General features: G+C 35.2%; 1 protein-coding gene across 3 annotated transcripts in view; it reads right to left on the reverse strand.

The window, feature by feature from the left end:
* LOC144451435 (uncharacterized) overlaps positions 1–26,295 on the reverse strand; it is a 92,721-nt gene that overhangs the window by 6,863 nt on the left and 59,563 nt on the right. The window contains exons 5-32 of one of the 3 annotated variants that reach the window (XM_078142274.1): positions 25,218–25,343; positions 23,824–23,946; positions 20,473–20,598; positions 19,208–19,330; positions 18,237–18,359; positions 15,470–15,610; positions 14,739–14,861; positions 14,193–14,315; positions 12,701–12,871; positions 12,055–12,189; positions 11,363–11,491; positions 10,593–10,721; positions 9,925–10,059; positions 9,236–9,370; positions 8,682–8,807; positions 7,946–8,074; positions 7,556–7,684; positions 6,568–6,696; positions 5,901–6,029; positions 5,288–5,416; positions 4,742–4,870; positions 3,887–4,015; positions 3,213–3,341; positions 2,608–2,736; positions 1,925–2,053; positions 1,404–1,532; positions 571–699; positions 83–211 (exon numbers count right to left, since the gene is read on the reverse strand). In XM_078142274.1, coding sequence (XP_077998400.1) covers positions 83–211; positions 571–699; positions 1,404–1,532; positions 1,925–2,053; positions 2,608–2,736; positions 3,213–3,341; positions 3,887–4,015; positions 4,742–4,870; positions 5,288–5,416; positions 5,901–6,029; positions 6,568–6,696; positions 7,556–7,684; positions 7,946–8,074; positions 8,682–8,807; positions 9,236–9,370; positions 9,925–10,059; positions 10,593–10,721; positions 11,363–11,491; positions 12,055–12,189; positions 12,701–12,871; positions 14,193–14,315; positions 14,739–14,861; positions 15,470–15,610; positions 18,237–18,359; positions 19,208–19,330; positions 20,473–20,598; positions 23,824–23,946; positions 25,218–25,343 — 3,645 coding nt within the window. Of the gene's footprint in view, positions 1–82; positions 212–570; positions 700–1,403; positions 1,533–1,924; positions 2,054–2,607; positions 2,737–3,212; positions 3,342–3,886; positions 4,016–4,741; positions 4,871–5,287; positions 5,417–5,900; positions 6,030–6,567; positions 6,697–7,555; positions 7,685–7,945; positions 8,075–8,681; positions 8,808–9,235; positions 9,371–9,924; positions 10,060–10,592; positions 10,722–11,362; positions 11,492–12,054; positions 12,190–12,700; positions 12,890–14,192; positions 14,316–14,738; positions 14,862–15,469; positions 15,611–18,236; positions 18,360–19,207; positions 19,331–20,472; positions 20,599–23,823; positions 23,947–25,217; positions 25,344–26,295 lie in introns of all 3 variants that reach the window. The other 2 variants (XM_078142272.1, XM_078142275.1) reach the window with 2 other exon arrangements.

Consider the following 26,295-nt stretch of genomic DNA (forward strand, 5'->3'; position numbering starts at 1 on the left):
ACCATGTACAAAAGACAGTTATAGATTCAAAAGAATTCACACTCTTCTGATCATAAAAACAATGAAAGTGTGTTGAACTTACCAACTTGACAATGTTGACCAGTAAAGCCAGGAGGACAAATACATTCTCCTGTCACGGAATCACAGTCTGCTCCATTTACACAGGTACATAACAGTTTACACTCGTAGCCATAGCGACCATCTGGACATACTGTTTCAAGAAAATAAACATGGAAGTTGAGTACTATATAGCCAACGCTGAAAATCATCATCTCCCAGTATTTCAGTGCAATCGATGCTTACAATCTTAACCAGATCATACAATTTTTCAGATTATACAATTTTTCTAAACTTAATGAGTTGTTTTAGTCACATTTTGTTGACTGCTTCATTTATAGTCTGTAAGGTACGCCGTGACGGGGCGCCCTCAAACATCAGGCATTTACTGCCATGTGACTTCAGTGCACATATATCCTCATGTAGAGCGCCCTCTTGAGACACTTCTTTTGAAAATGACTGCAGGTGGATAACTGTAATATGGCTTAAAACAAATTAACATCAATATTTCACCTTTGTCACATTTTGGTCCGATCCAACCAGCAGGACATTCACATTTCCCGGTTGTTGAATCACACGTACCACCATTTTCACATTCGCATTTCATCTCGCAATTACTACCAAATTTACCATGGTGACAGTCTGAAGACAAAATGGAGAAACAAAGAAGACATTAATGATTGGTTAGTGAATTAATCATGACTTCTGAATGTTTCCTTCCTTTTACATAAATAGTCATGGATATGCATTGTTCATCTAATAAATATTCATGTCTGTTAAGACCCACAAGGCAACAGTGTACCATTCAAAGAACAACATAGAGGGAGAAAAGAGTTTCAATTTGGGTATTTCTTAATTATGCAATCTGAAATCATGAAATGACTCAGAGAACCCAAAGTTTACGAAAATACATCTATTTCCTGGAGTGAAGTTCATGTTTAAATGAAATGACAACATTTCTACAGTGCTCAGGCCTTCCTCTGTACTACCCATAAGTTTTTCTACTTTTGTAATATCAATGTCATTCAACTGTTGCTATGGGTGTAGTCTTTGTTGCTTAGGTACATTTATACTTATCATTTATTCAAAGTTCATCATTTGACTACCAATCCCATATTTGCACTAGACACTGGCATAATGTGCTGTTGTTATGAGTATGGACTTTGTGGTGTAAATGTTCGTCTTTTCACTGGACTACCCATCACTGTTGTTATATTAGCAATAAACACCAGCATCGTGCTGTTGCTATGGGTATGGTCCTTGTAGTGTTAATGTTTGTCTGTTCACTGAACTACCCATCATTGTTGCTACCATTGTTATTTGTGTTGCTAAGGCTATATACTTACTCTTATCACAGTTATTGCCTCTATGTCCGGCTTTACATTCGCAATCACCAGTGACTGGATTACATACAGAGTTTTCTCTACACTGACACAGTTCTTGACAACCAGGACCCCAACTACCTGGAGGACACACTGTAACAAACACACAAACATATAAATGGTCATTAAAATTATGATTGACTTCTAAAATTAAACTCAGTAAAATAATAATAGAACAATAACTGACATCAACTTGAAAATTTAATTTAATTTCTATAAACAAATTTTAGAAAAGATACTTTTTCTTTTCAAATGATATTTCTCAAGTCATAAAAGGTACACATGCAGTTGTACTTTCAGTTTCGAATCAAGTCTCATTTTATCACACAATATACGTAAAAAGTGGCACAAAATCACACAAATTGATACACTCATAACGTACACTGTTTAGAAAAGTGCATTAAACCATAATAAGGGTCAGCATATAATTTGTTAATTCTATATAGTTTTATCACCATAATTGTCAGTGTTAGCTCTACACCTACCTGTATTACATTGGTATCCGTTGTATCCAGGAGGACAACTACATTCTCCAGTCACATGGTTACAGGGTTGCTCTATTGGGCAGGAACATACACTAGCACACTGGTAACCATAGCGATCCTGGAGACAAGCTAGATGTGTACAAGAAATAATATAGCAAATAATATAGTGGCATAGTTGGCAGTGCATCCATGTAGTGGCTGGATGGTGCCAGGTTTGAGTCCTGCTGACTTAACCCCACTTTCACCTTCTAGGTTTACTACATCTATATACTACATCTAGGGTTGTTGTTTTTGTTTCAAATTGCCCTAAGTGAACTTATCAAATTGTAACACACAATTCTTTCACAAAGAAAGAACCACATCCAGCACTCTGGCTTACAAGACACAAAGTAATATACTATACAAAATTAGATAGACAGACAGACAGACAGATCGACAGATGGACAGACAGACAGACAGACAGACAGACAGACAGACAGACAGACAGACAGACAGATAGATAGATAGATGGATGGATGTCACAAATTATCTCAACTGTAGATGGTAAGTTTCCTATGATTGAAAGCGCTGTGTAGAAAGTTTGTGGTGCCAATGGGAAATTTTGTCATGCTGTAAATTTATCATGTATATTCAAATGACTAGTAAAGCTTGGTGTTTGATCTATTTAGTGATATCATACTTACGTTTATCACAATATCGTCCACGCCATCCATCACTACATGTACAAATTCCTGTTTTAGGATCGCATTCTGCTCCATTTTGGCAAGCACATTTTTGTTCACAACTATCACCATACAACCCAGCAGGACATGCTATAAAGAAAATAATCAAAATTTGAAAAATCTTCATTGTTTCTATAATTTCTATCAAGTGTGATTTTAGAGTATATGATATGTTATTCATGATAGTGGCAGCCTACATTTCTCATGAACTGACCAACACAATATTTCTTCAATGTTGTGAAAGAATTTTTAAACAGTGCCCTCTATGGTCGGAAACAAACAATGTCAATGATTGTGCGAAAATCATTGTTTACTGCTGACATTTGGAAACTTTAATAAAGAAATGATTCCGTTTCCTTCTGACTTTATTTGTCGTTTCTAAATCGTTCAGTTAAAGTATCAATTATGAAGTGAAAGTATCACAAACATGTACACATATTTACTTTCTTTTCTTACTAATCGACTGACTAATCCATCATTATCATTAAATATTCATTTCATTTTTTACCCTATTCATAGGTTGCTGCAATACTTTACCCTATTCATAGGTTGCTGCAATACTTTACCTTCTTCACAGTGTTGTCCAGTCCATCCTGGCTGACAATGGCACGTTCCATTGACTCTGTCACAGCTGCCTCCATTTTGACATTGACATTCCAGAGTACATCCTGGACCATAGGAACCTGGCTGACATTCTAGAGAATCACAAATTATCAATTATCAATTATCTTGAACACATCAACAACGAAGATCAATTATTGAAGAATTTAATTATCAGTTATCAATGAATTCAATTGAGTGTAAAAGTACACAAAATTCACTTTTTAGTTTTGGACAACAGGTAACACTGAAGTAAAGCACTTCCTCTATGTGCTACACTCATTTATAGCATTTATAGCAAAAGTATACTGTTTCAATTGGTTTATTTACAAGGTTAGCATGTGACCTTTCTAATGTGGTCAATTAGCAAATGAAACAGTATACGTTCACACTTGATATGGATGCTATAAATGATTGTGGTACATACAGAAAATGCTTCACTTTGGTGTGATGGGTTGTATTAGCAAATGAAACTATACTTTTACACTTGATATGGATGCTATAAACAATTATGGTACATACAGAAAATGCTTCACTTTGGTGTTATGGGTTGTACTTGATATGGATGCTATAAACAATTATGGTACATACAGAAAATGCTTCACTTTGGTGTTATGGGTTGTATAAAAATTTACTTTACCTAGCTCACAAGCCAAACCATGCCATCCTGCAGTACATGTACATCTACCACTGATAGGATCACAGTCGGCTCCATTACGGCATATACAATGCTGAGCACAACTAGCACCATAGAATCCAGATTTACAAACTGTAGATATAAAAACACAACATATGAAATCATTTGTATGAAAAACCCACAGGTGCTAATCGTTATGGTAACATTGTTTATTCCAATGATACTCAACAGTTTCTGGATTTCTAACATTTAAAAATTTACATAATTATTGAATTAACTTTAAGTATTACTGCATCATTTCAGTCACCGTAAAAGTTATTTGGTTAGTGTGTTGGTGGAAAGCTGCTGACATTTTTTAAAGGTCCAAGTCAGATCAGGATTAAAATTTAGGTGCGAAAAACAGTTGTCTGTCATAGTTCTAGAATAAAAGTTGAACATAAGAATAATCCAATGTAAGCCTTATGATTCCACTGATAGGATAAACTAATGGAGAAACCTGGGATTGAATCATAGGCCTTTAAGGGAGCCTTCAGTAATTACAAGGGAGGGGGTCACTTCTCGGTTCAAAACAGTTCTTGTGGGAAAACTATATGTTAGAAAATTGAATTTGGGGAGGGTTGTATTTTACTTGGACTTATTGTATTATCTAAATTCTGATTTTTGTGTTTGGATCTACTATGAGCACAGGGGGAGGGTCATGTTTTAGAAAATGGAAAACAGGGAGTCTGGCCACTTTTATTTAAGCCCAGTAAAATTGGTGTGAGGGTCATATTTTATGCAATATAGTTTCCACATCCCCTTGTGAAAGTATACTGAAACAATATTTCAGGTTTCTGGCAAATATGAGATTAACTTCACCTTGTTCACAATGTGGTCCTTTCCAACCATTGGCACAGAGACACCGTCCTGTCACATGATCACACGTACCACCATTACGACAATCACAGACACCACTACAATTGGCTCCCCATGTATTATCACCACAAACTGTTAGAGTAAACAAACACAGGCAAAAAATATACTTTATTAACAATTTGCCAAACAAATGAAAAACTTAATAATACATGTAAAATAAAGATTAATACTGAAATGATACTTTGAACAACACAATGTTCATACCGAGTGTAAAGACATGCACTGAAAGTCAACACTTAGATGATGTACTTCAGTGACAATCGAAGTTTCAACTTTACACTAAGATAGATACAAACTTAAACTATTGTAAGATTTTCAATGTGGTAGATTACACAAGTTAGTGATAGCAGTTCTTCTCTTATGCAGATATAATCTGTAATCAAGATAGTGTAAACACTGGAAGGCCATATATACACAGCAAAAATATGGACATCATCAGAAACGTACACCCCCCCCCCCCCCCCCCTGAGCTTAACACTATGACTTTACCTTCTTGACAAGTTGGTCCTACAAAGCCTGGTGAACAGTAGCAGTCTCCAGTCACATGACTACATCTGGCACCATTACCACATTGACATATACCTTGACACTCAATGCCATGGTAACCATCAGGACAGGCTGCAAATAACAAAACAAAATTTGTGTTAATTTCCAAAGAAAGTTTTGATCAGTTGAACTTCATTAGCACATTGATAAATATGTGACAGAGTGTTTTTTGCTAAAGTTAGGGAGCCCTGGTAACAGAGATGGGAAAAGGGGACCTGGGGTACAAATGGCACTGTGTTTTCCAGTGATACTACAGTAATTTTGTTTGTGAACCCTGGTAAAATGACTGGGGAACTCAGGTAGATTTTACCTACTTACTACCCTTAGCAAAAACACTGGTAGGAAACCCTGATAAAATGACCGTGGAACCCATTAGATTTTACCTACTTACCACCCTTAGCAAAACCACTGTACCATTATCATGGTTTGACTATCAGTCTATCTCCACTTTCTCGGTTATTTTTCTTCATGGTTTGACAAATACTGTATGTACATGTGGAGTACACATATATTATAAAAGTTTCGGGTGTAGACAATAAAATAAATATTTCCTTACCTCTGTCACAAATAGTTCCTCTCCAACCAGCACTACAAGTACACGCACCACTAACATGGTCACAGTCAGCTCCATTGGCACAGGCACATGGGTTCTTACACATACTGCCATAGAAACCATTGGTACACACTGTTCAAATAATATACACAGTATTAGCATATATATCACATGGGTTTTTACACATGCTGCCATACAATCCATTGGTACACACTTCAACTACTACACACACTATTAGCATATATATCACATGGGTGTTTACACATACTGCCATACAATCCATTGGTACACACTTCAACTACTACACACACTATTAGCATACATATCACATGGGTTTTTACACAAACCATTGGTACACACTTCAACTACTACACACACTATTAGCATACATATCATATGGGTTTTTACACAATCCATTGGTACACACTTCAACTACTACACACACTATTAGCATACATATCACATGGGTTTTTACACATACTGCCATACAATCCATTGGTACACACTTCAACTACTACACACACTATTAGCATACATATCACATGGGTTTTTACACAATCCATTGGTACACACTTCAACTACTACACACACTATTAGCATACATATTACATGAGTTCTTCACATCTGTATTAGCTCACTACTGCTGTAAGCACTTATCTGATCAACTTACCTTCTTCACAAGTACTTCCCTTCCATCCAGGTGCACATATACATTCACCATCTATAGGATCACATTCTCCAGCATTCAAACAGTTACAGGTTTGACTGCAGTCTTGACCATATGTACCAATACTACATGCTGTAGGTTTAAGAATATATACAGTGCCAACAGTTTGAAAGTGGCAAAGGCTGAGTTTGTAAAGTGAAAATACTTTGGTTTAACACTTTTCTAGTATAATATTTATGACAATGCATTCCTTCTATGACATTACAATTTGTGTTTTGACATTGTTAGAACTATCGATTGCATAGTTGAGAATTCCTGTACATTTTTTTATATGTATGATAAATTACATCATCGGATCGTTTATAAGTTGTATCTTAATACCCAGTTTGAGTTCAGTCAATTGCAAGTGATAGTTACGTATGCTTCAGTAAGTAGACACTAGAGGGCAGTATACATAAAGTACTATATTGTGAGTTAAATATGCAGAAAAAATACATCCCCAAAAACATCTACACTCAGCTTGTGCCCCTTTAATGTACCGTAACTGTAGAGTTGGGTAGCAATTGCAGTGTTTTTGTTGTGGGTGATACAAGACATTTCGTCTTAGTTGCAAAAGCTATTAAACGATGTATACCTGATCCCAAGGTTTCATGTTGAGATAGACACAATACAGATAAAATACAAATACCCCTTACACAGTGTCTGCTCTGTATTTTGTTACATTTGTAAGTTTTTGTTATCATTTATATCCATCACTTGCCATGTTTGCAAACTACAGGAACCATCAGGCCATTGCCACGGATACGATCTCTGTTGCTAGGCATATAGTGTATATTTTTGGGACGTTTATCCAACCACTTAACCCATCTCAATTGTAATCTTCACAAATGCAATATATACAAACACGTTTTTTTTCTAAAACTTAACTAGTTTAGATCTATTTCCATCAACTAGTAACCAAAACTACTATGTATATATATCATTTACTTACGTTGACTGCAGGTTCGTCCTCTCCAACCAGGCTGACACTCACACAGTCCTGTAACAGGGTCACAGGTTGCTGCATTTTCACATGAACAACGTTGACGGCACTGTAACCCATAGCGACCAACAGGACAAGCTGTATAGAAGAAATTGAATGAAAATATTCACATCAAATATGCAAGACTTATTGATGTAAACACACAATGTATAAAATCAAAGATGTTTATTTGTTACTGATTATTTATCAGTCAATCAAAAATATAGGTCTGAGTTTGTGAAATGTACACTCATTAAAATATTACATTGCAAGAAATATGACCATCATGACATGACCTGACCCATCTCAAAACGTGACAATAACTTTATTGAAGAGTTTATGACTAAGATTGTGACTTACGTTGACTACAGTCGTGTGTATACCAGCCTGATGTACAACTACAGCTGCCATCTGTTTTGTTACATACACCATCATTCACACAAACACAAATATTAATACAACTTTCACCCCATCTACCATCAGGACATTCTAAGGAAAAAAAAATAAGGAGGGTTGAATCACTTGAAAAAGTAAAAACTTAGGTAGAGGAAACCTACAATATATATGAGGGAGAGGTGTCGTTACTAAAAGTGACACAAGATGAGTTTATACCCTTTTTACTGGAACGAAAATGCTTTCATCAAACCATGATTAAGCTATGCTACTATAATGTCAATGTTGATGCACGTCTTCTTTATCATTACAATTGTCTTTGGGTATTGTTAGAACAGTTAGTCAGGATTTCCTAAACATTTTTTGATACATATAATAAATTACGTAATCGGATCATTCATAAGTTTTATCCTAATACCAGGTTTTGAGTTCAGTTAATTACAAGTGATGGTTAAGTATACATCAGTAAGTAGAATACTGTGAGTTCCTTTTATATATGCAGCAAAAAGTACACCCTACTGTTTGTTGTCACTCCTTGTGCACCTTCAAAATAATATTATAAATTTCACTGACTTCATTTTATCACTTTATACTTCAATTATTTTATGTTTATCTTTTGTATCACACTATAATTTTCTGGAGTTCCTTCATCTACATCACACGACTGTATATTAGAAATTTTACTGGAGAATTCATCATTTACCTTCTTGACACTTGTCTCCTGTTTTTCCAGGATCACACAGACACTCTCCAGTCACGCCATCACAGTTACTTCCACTGCACTGACAGGCATGTAAACAATTTGGTCCATATGTGCCACTCTCACAAGCTGAAAGTATACAGCAATACTAACATCACTACAATTTTTAGTGTATAGCGCCCTCTACAGTTACAGACATCAACATGGTTGAACATGTCTCCTACAAGGTTTTACAACGTATAACAAATGAAGCAAAGTACTGGACATGCAACATATAGTAACAAGGCCCCTTAGGTAAGTCATATAGGCAAAGTATGGGGCAATATTATAGTAACAAGGCCCCTTAGGTATTGTCATATATAAAGCAAAGTATGGGGCAACATATAGTAACCAGACCCCTTAGGTACTGTCATATAAGCAAAGTATTGGGGAACATATTGTAACAAGGCCCCTTAGGTAAGTCTTATAAGCAAAGTATTGGGAAACATATAGTAACAAGGCCTCTTAGGTAAGTCTTATAAGCAAAGTATTGGGGAACAAAATCCACTCATACTTACGTATTTCACAGGCTTCTCCAGTGTAACCAGGGGAACAATCTCTCATACATTCACCGTCGACATGGTTACAAGCAGAGGTATCCAGGCATATACATTCAGATTGACATCCTTCGCCATAGTAACCAATGTCACATTCTAAATAAAATGGGTAGTGTCAGAAACGAATCTTAGCAGCACAAATAAAATTGCAACATTTTACCAAAAAAGATGTTGCTATTTAAATGGGAACACCACTCTAAGAAATAAAGGCATTTTCATAAACTTTAGCTTCTGAAGAGATGTTTTACACTGAATGGAATAAGCACTCAGGAGTTATGAATATTCATTAAGCACATGAATATATTATTTCTACTGACTCCCATCATGCACTAGCCCATAGCAAAGGTATCTTTTCAAAGGCACAAGATCAACTTTATGTTTTTCTGAAAGTGCAAGTAGGTGATGTAAAGTCACGAAACTCTCCAGAACCCATTATTTATGACAATGTCTCTATTTCCTGGTTTGGTGTTCCACTTTAATAATCCTATTTTATCAGAGATGTGATACAATTCAAAGCACAAAGTGTATATTTTGTAAGATCAACCTTGCTTTGATGTATTCTGCTTTTTCTTCGTCACATGTTTGTTTTTGATATCTTCTCAGTGCTTATTTTATCCTAAAAATGAAATAAAATAAATTTTTGTTGTTACCTCTGTTACATTTAGGTCCTTGGTATCCTGGTTTACAAGTACAGGTTCCGTGTTCTGGATCACAGCCGGTAGAATGTTCAACATCACACTGGCATTCCTTAGAACATCCCCTTCCATACGAGAAATCGGGGCAACCTAAACGAAATAAAGCAGGAAACTACATCAATCTAATATTACCCAGTATGCAGAATATCATTTAAAAAATCATCATGTGTTGCAAGGACTTAAAACCAGCCACGCTATACCCAAATATGCCATATTCTGGTAAAGACAAAAGATTACATAATTTGACCACTAGGAGTGCTATTCAGAAACAGCTTTTGGAGCAAAAGTGAGGACTGTGATAGTTGACAACACTATAGTCTCCTTTGCCAAATAAATTGCCATTTCCAAGAATTCCATAGCAAAACTTGGTAGCACTGTCAACCTGTCAAAGCATTCTACTGACTTTGCTTTAGATTATTGTTAGGAACTCAGGGTGTGCTGGTCACATTTTCATGACTGCTTCATGCACTACCATGTAATTTTATCACTCAATTTCCTTCATATGGGGCGCCCTCTAACACTGACACCTCATTTGAAAGTAACTGAAGGGTAGGTGACTAGAACACTTCAGATTGATCATTCATGACATCACAACCAAAACATCATATACCTAAATAACTTACGTAAGTTGCAGGCCAAGCCAAAAAACCCTGGATCGCAATCACAGCTACCAAATTCACGGTCACAGGTACGGCCTTCAGGACAGGGGCATCGTTTATCACATACCTCACCATACAATCCAGGAGGGCAACCTTAAATAATGTAAAAACAAGAATCAAAGTCAATGACATGAATAATTATGATAAGATCTACCCTATATACATTACAAATTATATCTTATACAAGCCTAGTTGAATATGTTCAAACAAAAAATACAAGATTTATACTCTGGTCGTTCTTCATCATAATATGCATCTATGTCATTGGTTCAGCTGTGCTTGGAAGTGATTCAAAATCTTCAAAAATCCATTATTTTCCCAATTTTCAATCAGCCTCAAAAATAATCATAACCTAAATGGTTGTACACTACTTGTTTTCCAATTTGTAGTGACAAGGCTCCTTAGGTCTCTCATAGTTTCCTTGGTTGTACTATGAGACAAGGCCCCTTAGGTCTCTCATGTTTCCCTTGGTTGTACTATGAGACAAGGCCCCTTAGGTCTCTCATATTTCCCTTGGTTGTACTATGAGACAAGGACCCTTAGGCCTCTCATATTTTTTAAGGCTGGATAAAGAATAAAAGTTTGTGGACACTCAAGACTTAACTTGACATATCTAGGGCAAAGAAAGTGACATGAGTATCAGCAATTTGAAAGTGATATGAACGAAAAAGTCGCAAACTTATTTTATTTCAGTGATAATCATGTCCACATAACAAAGAGTACTTGATGCTTACCATCTTCACAATTAAGACCATACACATATGGTGGACAAGTACATTTTCCATTGGTTGCATCACATGTCCCTCCATTTTGGCACTGGCATACTTCCTTGCAGTCTTTACCAAAGGATCCACTAGGACACGCTAATACAAAGAGTCAAAATATTTATATATGTTTAAGAAGATTTTGAGGAGAAAACAAAGCACTTGACACATCGGATAAGTTATGAATTGTACATAGGCTGCAAATAAATACAGGTGAACACCATTTATCCAAATACATCAGGCAGTCTGAAATTTGTTCAGATAAGAAGTCGTTCGGATAAACAGTTACAATGTAGTGTAAACAGCACACAGCTAAACAATCACTTTCAAAGTTCACTGCACATCCGATGAACATGACGTCAGACTGCACTTTGGTAGTCGACAGGCATAATGCACTGTGATTACTACATAGTATATAGTGAAACTCTTGCTTATCTAGAGTTCAAAATTGTTTGTCTTTTGTAGACCATGTAATTTCTGCTTAGCAACAAAGTTTGTTTGAATGTCCTTAGTTACTGTCTAGGTGACCACAGCATGGACCCAAAGGAACATGTATACTATGACCTTTACTCTTTAACTGAGTATACTTGTCACAAGAGGGCAATATACTTGTCACAAGAGGGCAGTATACTTGTCACAAGAGGGCAGTATACTTTACTTACTTTCATTACAGAGCAACCCAATCCAACCAGAGGCGCAGTCACAGCCGTCAAAATCTGGTATCCTACAAGCACCACCATTAAGACATGAATCACAGTTGAATTGACAGTCAGAGCCAAAGGAACCTTGGGGACAACCTGTAACCATGACAATATTCAAATTACACTTACAAAAACACAGCTGACAACTTATAACAATATTCAAACTAGACTTACAAAACAGTTCACAGGCAGTAACCATAGCAATATTCAAATTAGACTTATACAACCGACAACTTGTAACCATAGCAATATTCAAATTATTAAATGTACAGAACACTTTTGACAATCTGTAACACTGTACTATTCAAATTAGACTTACAAAACACAATTAACGTGTAACCATAGCAATATTCAAATTAGACAAAGCTGTGACCATGGCAATACTTATTTTAGACTACAAAACTGTAAAAAATATCTGGTGACATGGATGGTGAAGAGAGGCCATCATTTTGTTTGTTTTTGTGCTTCCGAATGAGGTGTAATGAGAGTGTCAGTAAGAATTAGTCATATGCACATTGCTATTTGACAACATCTAAATACAACATCATCTCATTATGTACATTGAAATGGAAACCAAAATTTTGAGGTGATGTTAATCATGACTTACGTGAAGAAATGGTTTCTTCCAAGGCCTGCTTGTCCGGGTTAACCTCATATCCGACAAACTCTTCAAATGGTATGGCTGGTCTGGGTGTTCCCTGGAATCTGACAGTCTGACCACCAGGAAAAGCTGGTGCTTCCAGAGGAGGTCTGGTCTGTAGTCCAGAACCAATAGATACTGTATGGCCAAACAGAACTGCTAGGAATTGGACATGGAATTTTTAACCTGGTCCTAAGATCGCATGTGCCAGGGCCAATTCCCTGAAAATCATACTTCTTCAAATCTCTCCACATATTCTCACATGAATGCTAAGTATTCCTGATCATTTAAGAAATTTGAGAGTTTATCATCTTATTTTCATGAAAATCAAAATTTTTAATTTCAATAGAGTTAACACAATATTTGGCAGCCATATTGGATTCTAAAATTGTTCAAATTTGTTATCATTTTGCCCTCTGTATAAAAAACTTTGCACGATGACCCAATGTAAAATTCCTAGTTGTATCTGAAGTATAATATTTTTGATCAGAAAACCAACAACATATTCACTGAAATTTGTTAAAATATCAACAATCATACATTGTACGTGTTAAATCGGGGTATATCTCATCCGTAAGTAGAACAATAACAGGTTGAAATCACTATCTCTTTGGAGGCACTGATTTTAGGGTGTAGACCAAAAAATTAATTTGATTACATGTACAGCTACACAAATATGTTTATCCACAGATGATTCAATATTGTTGAGGGTGTATAGTATAAAAAGTATGTCATTTTACATTTTATAATATACCTAGTGATAATGCTGTGCCATGATTCGTTAGAATCAGTCACGTGATAGGCAAATAGAATGACTATTTCCCTAGGGGAATAGTTCCATCAACTATTACATGGTCACGTGACCGCCGCGAGTTCACAGCAGGTCAAAATGGCAGCTTCTGACGATGTCGTCTGCCACCGCGAGTTCACAGCATGAGGTATATTATAAAACACATATTGCCTGGCCTATATTCGGGCTACAGCACCCGTCCATTATCTCCTCGTGACTGTGAGAATTACCAGAATCACATGCTATTTCCCGAGGCCGAAGCATGTGACTGGTAACTCACAGTCCCTCGGGTGTGATAAACGGGTGCTATAGCCCTCATGGCCAGGCAAAAACATTACAGTTTGTGCACCTTTAAAGTGGCCATATGGACGAGGTTTGGGCATTTATTTTGGATTTTTAAAACAATTTTAACTGTGTAAAAAAAACCCTCTTTACACATTTTTTCACTTTCTGCAATGTATTGCGTTACAAACACTGATTTTGTCAATGTTGTTACATGTTCATTTTTCAAGCAGGAAGCCATGATAAAATTGTTTTAAAAATTAAAAATCCAAAATTAATACCAAATCCTCGTCCATATGGCCACTTTTAATACTGATGACACAATGGTTGTATTATTGTTTTCAGAAACACTGTGAAATTTACTTAACTATTCTAAGTAATACTTACAATCACATGTTTGGCCATCGCTAGCCAAGTCGTAACCACCATTGCATGCACATTCGAATGATCCAATGGAGTTGACGCAAATTTGTTCGCATTCACCGTTATCAGCAAGACACTCGTCAACGTCTAAATATGATAAGAAAAATTTCAAAATAACAATAAAATAGTAATCACGTATGTTACCATGACAATCTGAAGTCAACTTTAAAGGGGAACAAAGGCGAAGCTGATTTTATCATACTTCCATCTATTTTGTAAAAAATGACACACTAATAGCATCGATCGATTTCAAGTCCAATCATACATAGTCGCAGCTAAAAAACAAAGTAATTCAACTAGTGTGCTTGAGGGCAGTATTGTTAACTTATTATTACTATCACACTGGCAGCCATGTTATATATAATCATAGCTAAAACAAAAGTAACCCAACTGCTATGTTTGAGGGCAGTATTGTTAACTTACTGTTACTTCTGATCCAGTTATATCTAATCATAGCTAAAAACAAAAGTAATCCAACTAAACTGTTTGAGGGCAGTATTGTTGACTTACCATCACACAGACATCCATCAATGTTAATTCTGAATCCAGTCATACATGCACAGCTGTAGCCACCAGGATTATTATTACAATCTTGTTCACAGCAAGAATCACCAACACTACAATCGTCCTTATCTGAGAAAAAAAAAACATCATCAAACTTTACAACATCAAACTTTACATTTGTAGTATCCCCCGTCAAACACTCAGCAAACCACCTAAATCCCAGCTGTACATTCATTACTCAAGTCTAGAATGGGTGTTAATGGGATCTCTGATCATCTATGAATCTGAAATTATTCAGCCACAATGTAATTTCAAGAGGACTAATGGCCAAAGAGTATTTTCTGTCTGTGCAACTTTTTTGGAATTCCGCCATTTGACTCATTTTTTTCATTTTTTTTCTGTATTTGCTGTATCTGTGGAGCTATTTTATCATCATCATCATCATCCTCCTCCTCCTCCTCCTCATCATCATCATCATCATCATCATCATCATCATCATCGTCAACATCGTCAACATCGTCATCATCAGTCATCATCATTGTCATTGCCGCCATCATCGCCACCGCCATCAACACCACCCCCATCACCACCACCACCACAATCACCACCACCACCACCACCACCACCACCACCACCACCACCACCACCACCACCATCACCATCACCATCACCATCATCATCATCATCATCATCATCATCATCATCATCATCATCACCACTATCATACTGTACCATACCTTCACATCCTTTGCCATCAGCCATAAGTAAGTAACCCTCATTACAGGAACAAACAGCAACACCATCGTTGTTCTCACATTTATGTGCACATCCACCATAGTTACTGTCACATGCATTTAATACTGTCTCAATATCTATGCCTAAATTTAAAAAACAAAACAAGGTCTCCATTAAAATCAAAATATAAAAATAAAATTGTAAAACATTCTTTATCATTATTTCCGTATTTAACAACCAAGTACTAACCACCCATCAAAATTATGCCAACAATTCCGTGGATTTTTTTGTAAAAGTTTTTGGGAAATGTCAACAGTAACAATGAATACTAAACTAGTCACTGCATTGATATTGGGTTATATTCCCAAGGTAAGGATACAATGCATAGTAAACTGTTGATGTCTCCTTGCACCAAAGGTAAATAATCCAATATCAAGGCTATAATATTTGTATTACATGTCTTCACAGCTATTATTTTCATGCAAGAAATTTCCTGTCAGGGAAAAAATGTCTTCCAAAACGATCTCCTTGAGTTTTTGCATTCAATGTTCAAAACAACAACAGATTACTATGTATATATGCTGTGGTGTGTTCATTTGCATAATTAATATTTGCATATCATTTGCATAATGTCATGTGCATGTCATTTGCATAATATTTGTAATTCCTGTTATCCCATCAGTTATGGCAAACAACACTATACAACGTTCTTGTATTGCGTGGACTGACGTTTCTAGAACAAGAACTTTCCAACAGACACAAGGATGAAGTCAACGTTAGGATATTGTAGCTTGCATACATTGAGTTTTCTCCTTTCATTGTGCATTCAGGGTCACTCTTGGTGTCGTAAACAGATACTGCCCAGGAGGGAGGTCTTCCCTTTTTCAAAATACAAGAAGTTCAGGCTTTTATGAGTTCTTTTGTCTGGATTCAGAGGAACAAACCAAAATTTGCCTACTAACACCTATCTGGGTGGCCCTTAATGTTGAGGTGATAGCCCAAATCATAACTAACACCTATCTGGGTGGCCCTAATAATATTGTAGGGGTAGTCCAAAATACAGTAACACTTCTACTATTGCACAAAGACATAATTATACCCCCCCCCCCCCCCCCCCTCAAAGCACTCAGATCCAATTTCTCACTTTAAAGGCCCGTGTTTTAATCTTAGGTTCTTGCATTGTTGTTTTTGTCAGTAGAACCTTAAAGTATTACATAGGATTATTCTTTTGTTCTAAACCAACTTTTTCTATATCTCTGCCAAAAAAACTGTTTTTCACGTCTAGATTTTAATCCCAATCTGAACTGGGCCTTAATTAAATATAATAAAATACCTCATTCACTGAAGAAGAAAAAAGAAGAAAAAAAGAAAAGAAAATAGTGTTTTTACTTGTAAATTAAGAACAGCACTTTGAGAAACTGTCACCAAATTTGCTTAGATTTACAGCTAAAACAGGGAGTGTTTTGCCAGAAGACTACATACAAATACAGCTAAAACAGGGAGTGTTCACCAGAACACTGTACATAACATATACATTTAATTATCAATGCTGATTGTTTGAGATTGTTGTTTTACTCACAAGACAAGTGCACTTTATTGCTGAGCATTCCACAAATGTGAGTGAAAAGAGAGTTTTGTTTATATATTCATTCAGCTCTTTAGACTCCCCTGAATAAGTAATTATGCTGTGTTCAGCAGTAAAAGTGTTGTTATCTATCAATGAAACTTTCCTCAATAACAGTTATGCTGTGTTCAGTAGTAAAAGTGTTGTTATCTGTTAATGAAACTTTCCTCAATAACAACCATGCTGTGTCCAGCAGTAAAGTGTTGTTATCTGTCAATGAAACCTTCCTCAATAACAACTATACTGTGTTCAGTAGTAAAAGTGTTATCTCTCAAGTACAACAAAAACCTAAACTTGCAAAAACGATCAACATTGATCTTTTAAATGTATATGTTACACATCGTCTTCTGGTGAACGCTGCCTGTTTTAGCTGTAGTGTAGTAGCTACAGATAGCATTAGCAGTTAGTATATAACACCCTGAGAAACCAGTAACACAATAGCTTCAATCATATCATCTTCTATTACACTTCAAACTCTATTTTTACACTTAAGGTAAACTCTATTTGCTGTCAAGCATACAGGTGTTTTTAGTTGAGTCAAAGTAGCATAACGAACCAAGGTGTGGGCAAACAACAAGTTGTTTATCGACCAAAACAAACCATAACCGTTCTCTATTCAGGTCAGTTCATTCTTCAGTCTAGGTGACTTCATAAATCAAAGATTTTTTTTTCACCTCTTAATCACTTCAATATTTGTTAACGCTGATTTTTTTTTTTTTTTTTTTTTTTTTTGTGTGAAATTGAATATATCGAGATGTAATGCTTTACAAACAACTTTTATCGTTTGTACAAGTACCCTCTTAGGACTGATCGCACAATATCGCACAAGCATAATAAATCACTTTCTTCATTTAGAACAAAACCCCTTTCCCTAAAACCCCCTAAACAAATGTTAACAAATGCGACATTGTGTAATTGTCCCATGATGCAATAGCCCATGGCAAAGATACCCGATAAAAGAACAAGATCAACTTGATGTTTCTCTGAAATCGTAAATAATCATAGCCTTGTAGGTGATGTAAAATTATGAAATGACTCTCCAGAACCCATAGTTTATGAAAATGTCCTTATTTCCTGTAGTGGTGATCCCCTTTAATCAAAATGGCATGCTGAGTTGAGGGAGAACAAGGATATTTAATACTTACGATAACATGTCTTGCCGTCATTTCCAAGTCTATATCCAGGATTACACATACAGGTGAAGGAACCACGGGTATTACGACAACTTTGCGTACATGTCGATGAACCGATATCACATTCATTAATATCTGAATAAATAACGATCAGCTAATTAGTGTCTGGTCAACCAATATTGTCTTTCAACAATACGAGTAAAATCTATATTCTTACTGTAAACCTAGATAGTTACACTTCTACAAAATTTTGTAATTTTACAGTCTTCAGCTAGTTCTCAAAGACTAATTTTTACTAATTACCAGACTGGTACAAAGTGTTTACATACTAAACTCACTGTGTCTTTTCTTATTTGAGGCAAAAAAAATTTAAAGTCTTGTCTACCCATTCTCACAGCCCACAAGTCTATACCCCAATACCCAGTTCTCATTGTCAAGTTCAAAACCAAATACTAAGGCATTTTTGTTTTCCAGTGAAAATAAATTGTAAGCAAAAATTGTCAGATTTACAGTATTCAATGAATTGTGAGTGAATCATGTTCTTGTGAAGTAGGGCATACTTCGACAGAATCCAATGGAATATGAGCACCATCACGGTGTGTGCATGTCAAATACTTGCAATATTCTCTATGGATGTACAGCAAGTGAATGTGCAGCAGAAAAAATTGCAAGCATGCACTGACTGCAAATACTGTAACTCTATCCTAGTGTCATGGCGATCTGTTATTATTTTTATCCATAACAGTGAAAATTTGAAATACATAACTGCATATTTACATGACTTTGTACGTACAGAATGATAACATTCTGATTTACATACAGGGAAAGTAATCAAATGTTTTCAATATTCCACTGCATAACAATAGTATGTGAGTGCACCGATACATAAAGAGACTTGTTGACTCTTTACACTGGAAATATGGGAAAATATGACTCCTTCACTTTTTCCTTATGAAATATGGGAAAAGAAATGATGATCCTACCTTCACATGTTTTTCCATCATATGTGACTCTGTATCCGGCATAACACTGACAGGAGAGTCTGGAACCATAGGATACACATCGTTGGGAACACCCTCCGTTATTAACACTGCATGGATTTGATACTGTTTAACAAGAAATTGATGAAAAAAAGCCATTAAATCATCACTAGCTGTAACTGGGGTGTTATTTTTTCGGTCATACAGTCAATAAATTCACTGAAAATTGTTAAAATACCAATAATTAGACATCGTACATGTCAATTACAGCTCTATTTTATCTATAAGCAGTATAGTAATAAGTTAAAATCGTGATTTGTTGGAGTGCACATTTTTGGGTGCGGACCTAAAAATCAATTTGAAGGGATTTGTGCAATGGGTATACTTATAGGTATGATCATAAAACATAATGCTCCTAAATTTCCCCTTGGGATCAATAAAATATTTTGTTTTGTATTCATATTTCTAGTTGTATTTGCATTTGTATTTGTATTTATATTCGTACTCCAGTGCAGTTTTAAGTCCAGTGAAGCCGAGGTCTCATTGATTTAGGGGCCAGGTTAAACTATTTTAGTTGGTAGGGTAGGTAGGGTCACATAAACTAAACAAATCCAGCACTCCTTCCAACAAAGTGACATGAGAACAAAGGACAATTTTCAACACTGCAGTTACTTGCCACAGACAAATTCCATCACTGAGGAAAATGTCAAGAATAAATACCATAAACATATAGGGTTGATTGGAAATAAATGATGAACTATTTTGAAATGACTATCTAAAAACTATATATTTTCAGAAAGTCCATTAAGTGATTTTTATTTTCATTTTGGTTGTTTTCATCACACTGACCCAAAATGTGTGTGTTTTTGGGGTGAAAACGTGATTTTTTGTTATTTCAATGATAGAGAGTATTTGACAACAAAACGTATCGGTCATTATTTTTCGGTCTTCAAACGTAAATTTTAAAAAATTCTACATCATCTCTTGTTCCTTTGCACTACAACAGTGAAAGTGAGGTACTCAATCTAAAATCGATAAAATGCAGTTTTAGATAATTATCACCATTATTTACTGAGAATCATTCATTTCAATTTAGGTCATCGTTTATCTCCCATGAGCCTGCATGTCACCCTTAAAGTGGTCGTATGGATGAGGACTGGGGGTATTAATTTTGAATTTTGAATTCATTAAAAAATTCATCATGGCTTCCTACTTGACCGCCATGTATGTATGTATGCTAAATGACCAATAGAGTAACTTTACGGTACCTTCACAAGATTTTCCATCAGCAGCAAGTCTATGTCCTGGGTCACATCTACAACTATAATGTCCACCATAATGAGAAATACAACGTTGTTCACATCCACCATTGTTTATGCTACAGCCATCAATTGCTAAAAATTAAAAAAAAAAAAATACACAAAATTGTACATTATACATGAGGTAAGAAATATCATATCAATAATAAATTACAACACTGGTAATCCAGTCTCTGGTTTACTAAGATAGATGCAAACTATAAATCTTTTGTTCTTCAATGTGGTGGAGATTACACTAGTGGGTGATAGCTTTCCTCTTGTGATTCTAATCACCCTGTTATCAACATATAGTGTAAACATTGGAAGTCCCAAACCAGCACTGCAAGGTCATTAGACTTCTAAATAAACTAGTTTTCAGAGACACCTCCCTACTGGGACTATAATTAAACGAAAGTCCATTCAATCCCTTATCATTGTTGTATCAACATATTGCAAGAATAGTTTTAGTTTATGTCTATCTTAGAAAACCAAAAGTTTAAACTACCAGGGTTGTAATGTAAGGAAATAAATAAACATGAAAGTGTAAATACATTTTATCTCAAAATGCAATGAAGTAGAGATTCATTCCATTATTAGTATTAGTCTTAATTTCCCCTTCCAAATGTCATGCAGGGAAACAAATAAATATATTACATTGTATGTTACAGGCAAAAATGCAGTTAAATTAGTACATATTATTCAAAAAGTCAGCACATCAATGGTATGTATAAAACCTAAACTAAGTTCATCAGAGACAACAAATTATCATTTATGAAACCAATTCAGTCTAAAATAACTTTCTAACTTTGTACTCTACTAAAATGTTAAAAGATGATAAATCCTCCTAGGTTTCAACCTAAGACGTCCTAAAACTTTATTCTGCACCAAATTGTGAATAAACCATAACTTTCATCCTGACTTCTAAACTTCGTACTTCACCAAAATACTCAAATGAACCCTAATTTTCATGCTGAATTCTAATTTTTTTTGCATCCAACCTGACTTCTAAACGTTGTAGTTTGATAAAATGCTTGAATAAACTGTAACTTTCAACCTGACTTCTAGATTTTGTAGTTCGATAAAATGTTTGAATAAACTGTAACTTTCACCCTGACTTCTAGACTTTGTAGTTCGATAAAATGTTTGAATAAACTGTAACTTTCAACCTGACTTCTAGACTTTGTAGTTCGATAAAATGTTTGAATAAACTGTAACTTTCACCCTGACTTCTAAACTTTGTAGTTCACCAAAATGCTTGAATGAATTAGCCTAGCTTTCACCCTGAATTCTAAAACTTTGTAGTTCACCAAAATGCTTGAATAAATTAGCCTAACTTTCAACCCGAGTTCTAAACTTCAAACTGCACTAAATGCATATAAATCTCAGATTCAACCCGAGTCCTAAACTTTGTTCTGTACCTAGAAGCTCAAATATAAATCCTCAACCCGAGTCCTCAGGTCTATTCCAGCCATGTTAAAGTTAAAATGTTTATGCATTCAAACAAATTCAGTTGTTTAGTCTAGAGTACTGCAGACTAAAAACTACAAAGATAAAATCAGAATATGAGTGTTATAAAATATGAAAGATTTACCCTTCTTTCGGCAGTATCGGACCCATGCTGAGACGGGGTATTTCATAGTAGCAACATGACTAACAAGCGTGAACAAAACCACAGCGACGAGCAAACGGTCGTACAACCAAACTTTGGGTGCAGACATGATGATTGCGAAGGGGAGACTGACGCAGAAGTGACAAACACATTCTTGTTTTAAATCTCTTATCTGACAGTGTGTCAGTATTATGGGTTTTATAGCCAATAGTGGCGATAATTTACAACCAACTTACGAGACATTTGCAATTAGGACAATAAAATATAGAATTGGGTATATACAATGCTAAAGGTACTGCTACATGAAGTAACATGGAGATCCTATTAAAGATGGCTTCTATGTCATAAACATGTACACTTATATTTATCTACAGTATTGCTTTGAACTTTGAGGCCATTTATGTCTGAAAACGTTACACCAACTTTGGCACAATGGGGACGACATTCCATTGAACTTTATAACAAGAAAGCAAAGCAGTTCAGCCTAAAAAGAACATTATCAGATACCCCAAACTCAAAGTCGGATAAAGACATGTGATTTGGCACTTCTAGCATGATTTACGTGTTCTTTGATTTCACCATCTGGTTTAAGAGGTATACAAATTGCTTTGCCAATTAGTTTTACAAAGACAGTACTATGGTGAATTTCTATCCCTAATAAAAGTGGTATTTCAACTATTAGCATTTTAGGAGGTTTAACAGCTGGGCATTTACAGTACGTATCAGAGTATAGCCAAGTACAATACTTTAAAGATGGTTAGTAACATGGTCACAATATAACTACTGTTTCTTTCTCACATCCACAATTCTTCCTTCCAAATCAAACAAGTCATGAAAATGTATGTATGTATGTATGTATGTATGTATGTATGTATGTATGTATGTATGTATGTATGTATGTATGTATGTATGTATGTATGTATGTATGTGTATGTGTGTGTGTGTATGTATGTATGTATGTATGTATGTGTATGTATGTATGTATGTATGTATGTATGTATGTATGTATGTATGTATGTATGTATGTATGTATGTATGTATGTATGTATGTATGTATGTAATCGATGGACAATTGCACCATACTATCTGTATACCAACTGCTACACAAATACATTTACTCACAAGTCATTCAAAACTGTGCATGCTGTACAATATTATGATCAAGCCATTCCAAAACTGTGCATGCTGTACAATATTGCGATCAAGCCATTATATCTAACAAGACAGTTCCCAAAATAATATTTCAGTGGCAGCTATAAGTGCAGCTTTAACACAACAAATAATAAATCATGATATGATCTAAGCCTTTCATATCAGACTCTGACCTCTACTAAATAGAAATACTCAGTTTGTTAAAGTGGGCATATGAATGAGGATTGGGTATTCATTTTGGATTTTTAATTTATAGAACAATTTTATTATGGCGTCCTACTTGAAAAATCAATGTGAAACAACATATCATGTCTGTGTTTGTAACTTGAATATATTACCAAAAGCTTGATAAGCGTGTAAACAGGTTTATTATTGTACATACAATAACAAACTTTTTTACACATTTTTTAGCTTTTTGTAATGTATTCAAGTTACAAACACAGACTTGTTCTATATAGTTTCACATCGTTTTTCAAGTAGGAAGCCATGATAAAGTGTTTTATAAATTAAAAATCCAAAATGAATATCCAATCCTCATCCAAATGACCCCTTTAACTTACCAACGCAGGATCTACCATCAGAATGAAGTCGTTGCCCTGATGGACAATCACAGCGGAATCCACCTCCATAGTTAGAACATCTAAACTGACATCCACCGTTATTTACATGGCATTCGTCCGCATCTTAAATACAAAGCATGTATTTATTCATACAAACTCAAAAATTGTTACCTGGAATTTTCAAACATCCTCAGTGATGCGGAACAAAGATCCTTGAATTAAGGGACCAAACATTTTGAAATGGGGGGTGGGGAGGTTTAAGGAAGCCATTTTATCATATCCAGCCATATAAATCCCTCTTAACCCCTTCAATACTGAAAACAATCCCGCCAAAATTGTTTGGACAAAATTCTTGTTTTATGTAAGTTTTTGGCATATATCAACTTCATTTTAAACTGGAATTAAAGAAATATTACTTCCTAATAAAGTAATATTATTGTAATTAAGAAAATATTCATATAAATTAGGTCCCCATATTATTTAAAACTCGTCTCTAGTCATGGAAGGATTAAACAGAGAGAGGGCAATACAAACTTCCAGTCACCTCTGACCTCTTATTACGCTCAAATATCTGTATGGTCACATGATCTGAATAGTGGCTCATCCCATTGAAGTGTTTTGTTTAAAAAATTCCATGTTTGTCTTAGGAACAAAAATCTCGTCAAGTGTTTAGTAGTAAAATATTTTGTCATTACTATGGCAATTTTTAAAAGGGTACTGGTGTTTTTTTTTTTTGGATTTTGCGTATATGCAAAGTGGATAATAATATCTATTAGCTTGTCGTCCATTATCAACTTTAACATGAATTGAATATATAGCCAGTATGTTAGAAAACAAACATAAGTTCGACAAATCATGCCAGGATTGACAGATTAGACATTGCTAATATCTTGATCGGGAGTCCACTTGAATTGACCAATCAGACACTATCTACTTCGACAGATGCCATTAAAATGACCAATCAGACACTATCTATCTTGACAAATGCCATCGAATCGACCAATCAGACACTATCGACTTTGACAGATGCCATCAAAATGACCAATCAGATGTGACTTATCTTGACAGATGCCATCAAACTGACCAATCAGACACTACATATCTGGACACATGCCATCAAACTGACCAATCAGACACTATATATCTTGACAGATGCCATCAAACTGACCAATCAGACACCATTTATCTTGACAAATGCCATCAAACTGACCAATCAGACACTATCTATCTTGACAGATGCCATCAAACTGACCAATCAGACATGACTTACTTGACAGATGCCATCAAACTGACCAATCAGACATGACTTGCTTGACACATGCCATCAAACTGACCAATCAGACACTATCTATCTTGACAGATGCCATTGAATTGACCAATCAGGCACTATTTACCTTGACAGGTGGTACCATCCATACCCAATTGATATCCAGGGTTACATTTACAATAAAAGCTACCAATTGTATTGCAGCAAGTTCCTCCAAAACATCCACCATTGTTTCTTGAGCATTCATTGGTATCTGAAAATGAATGAAAGTAAACATAACTGTAAATACAAAATCTAACTAATATTGAATATTAATATCTACAAATACACTGCAATAGTCCTTTCCAAAATTTGTCATTTTTCTTCAAATGCATAATATCCATAACCCACTTTTAGCTGTTAAAGTACCCATATGGATGAGAATTGGCTATTTATTTTGGATTTTTAATTTATAAAACAAGTTTACCATGTTTTTCTACTTGAAAAAACAATGTGCAAAAAATATATGCCAAGTCCTTGTTTGTAACTCACTAAATTGCAAAAAAGATGCAAAAAGTGTGAAAAATGTGTTGTCGTACATACAGTAACAAACATTTTACACATTTTTAATGTTTTGCAATTTACTGAGTTACAAACACAGACTTGGTATATGTTATCACAATGTCAGTAGAAGACATAGTAAAATTGTTTTATAAACTAAAAATAAAAAATAATGGATTTGGCCACTTTAATCCCAAAATTACAGTTACATTTTGAACGTTCATTTCTTTTTCTTTTGCATTTATCCTAACCAAGATAACAATCTCATCAATGCTCCAAACAAAAATCGAAAACCAGGCTAAAACTTAAACACAATTCCAGTTCATCTTCTTCCTCATAAACTTTCTGCTTTCATATTTTGTTACTCCAGCTCATATTATACAGCGCCCTCTACAGTTGATCAAAACAATGCCTGGTCTGAAACAGTCAGCAGAAAAACATCACCCTTTTTTTCTCAAACGGCTGATTTCCAAGGTTGAAAAGCTAAGTGAGCTTAGCTGAACTTGAATACTATGTCAATTGAGCTCAAGTGAACTTGAATACCTCATATAATGATGCCATGGTCATTTTCTAATAATCCCCTCGGCTCTCAATTCCTAATGAGTACAGTGGTTTAAACACCATTGTGCCAACAAACTCTCTAGAGATATTTCTTTTCAAATTCA

This window comes from Glandiceps talaboti, chromosome 21 (assembly GCF_964340395.1).
Source record: "Glandiceps talaboti chromosome 21, keGlaTala1.1, whole genome shotgun sequence".
Lineage (NCBI taxonomy): Eukaryota > Metazoa > Hemichordata > Enteropneusta > Spengelidae > Glandiceps > Glandiceps talaboti.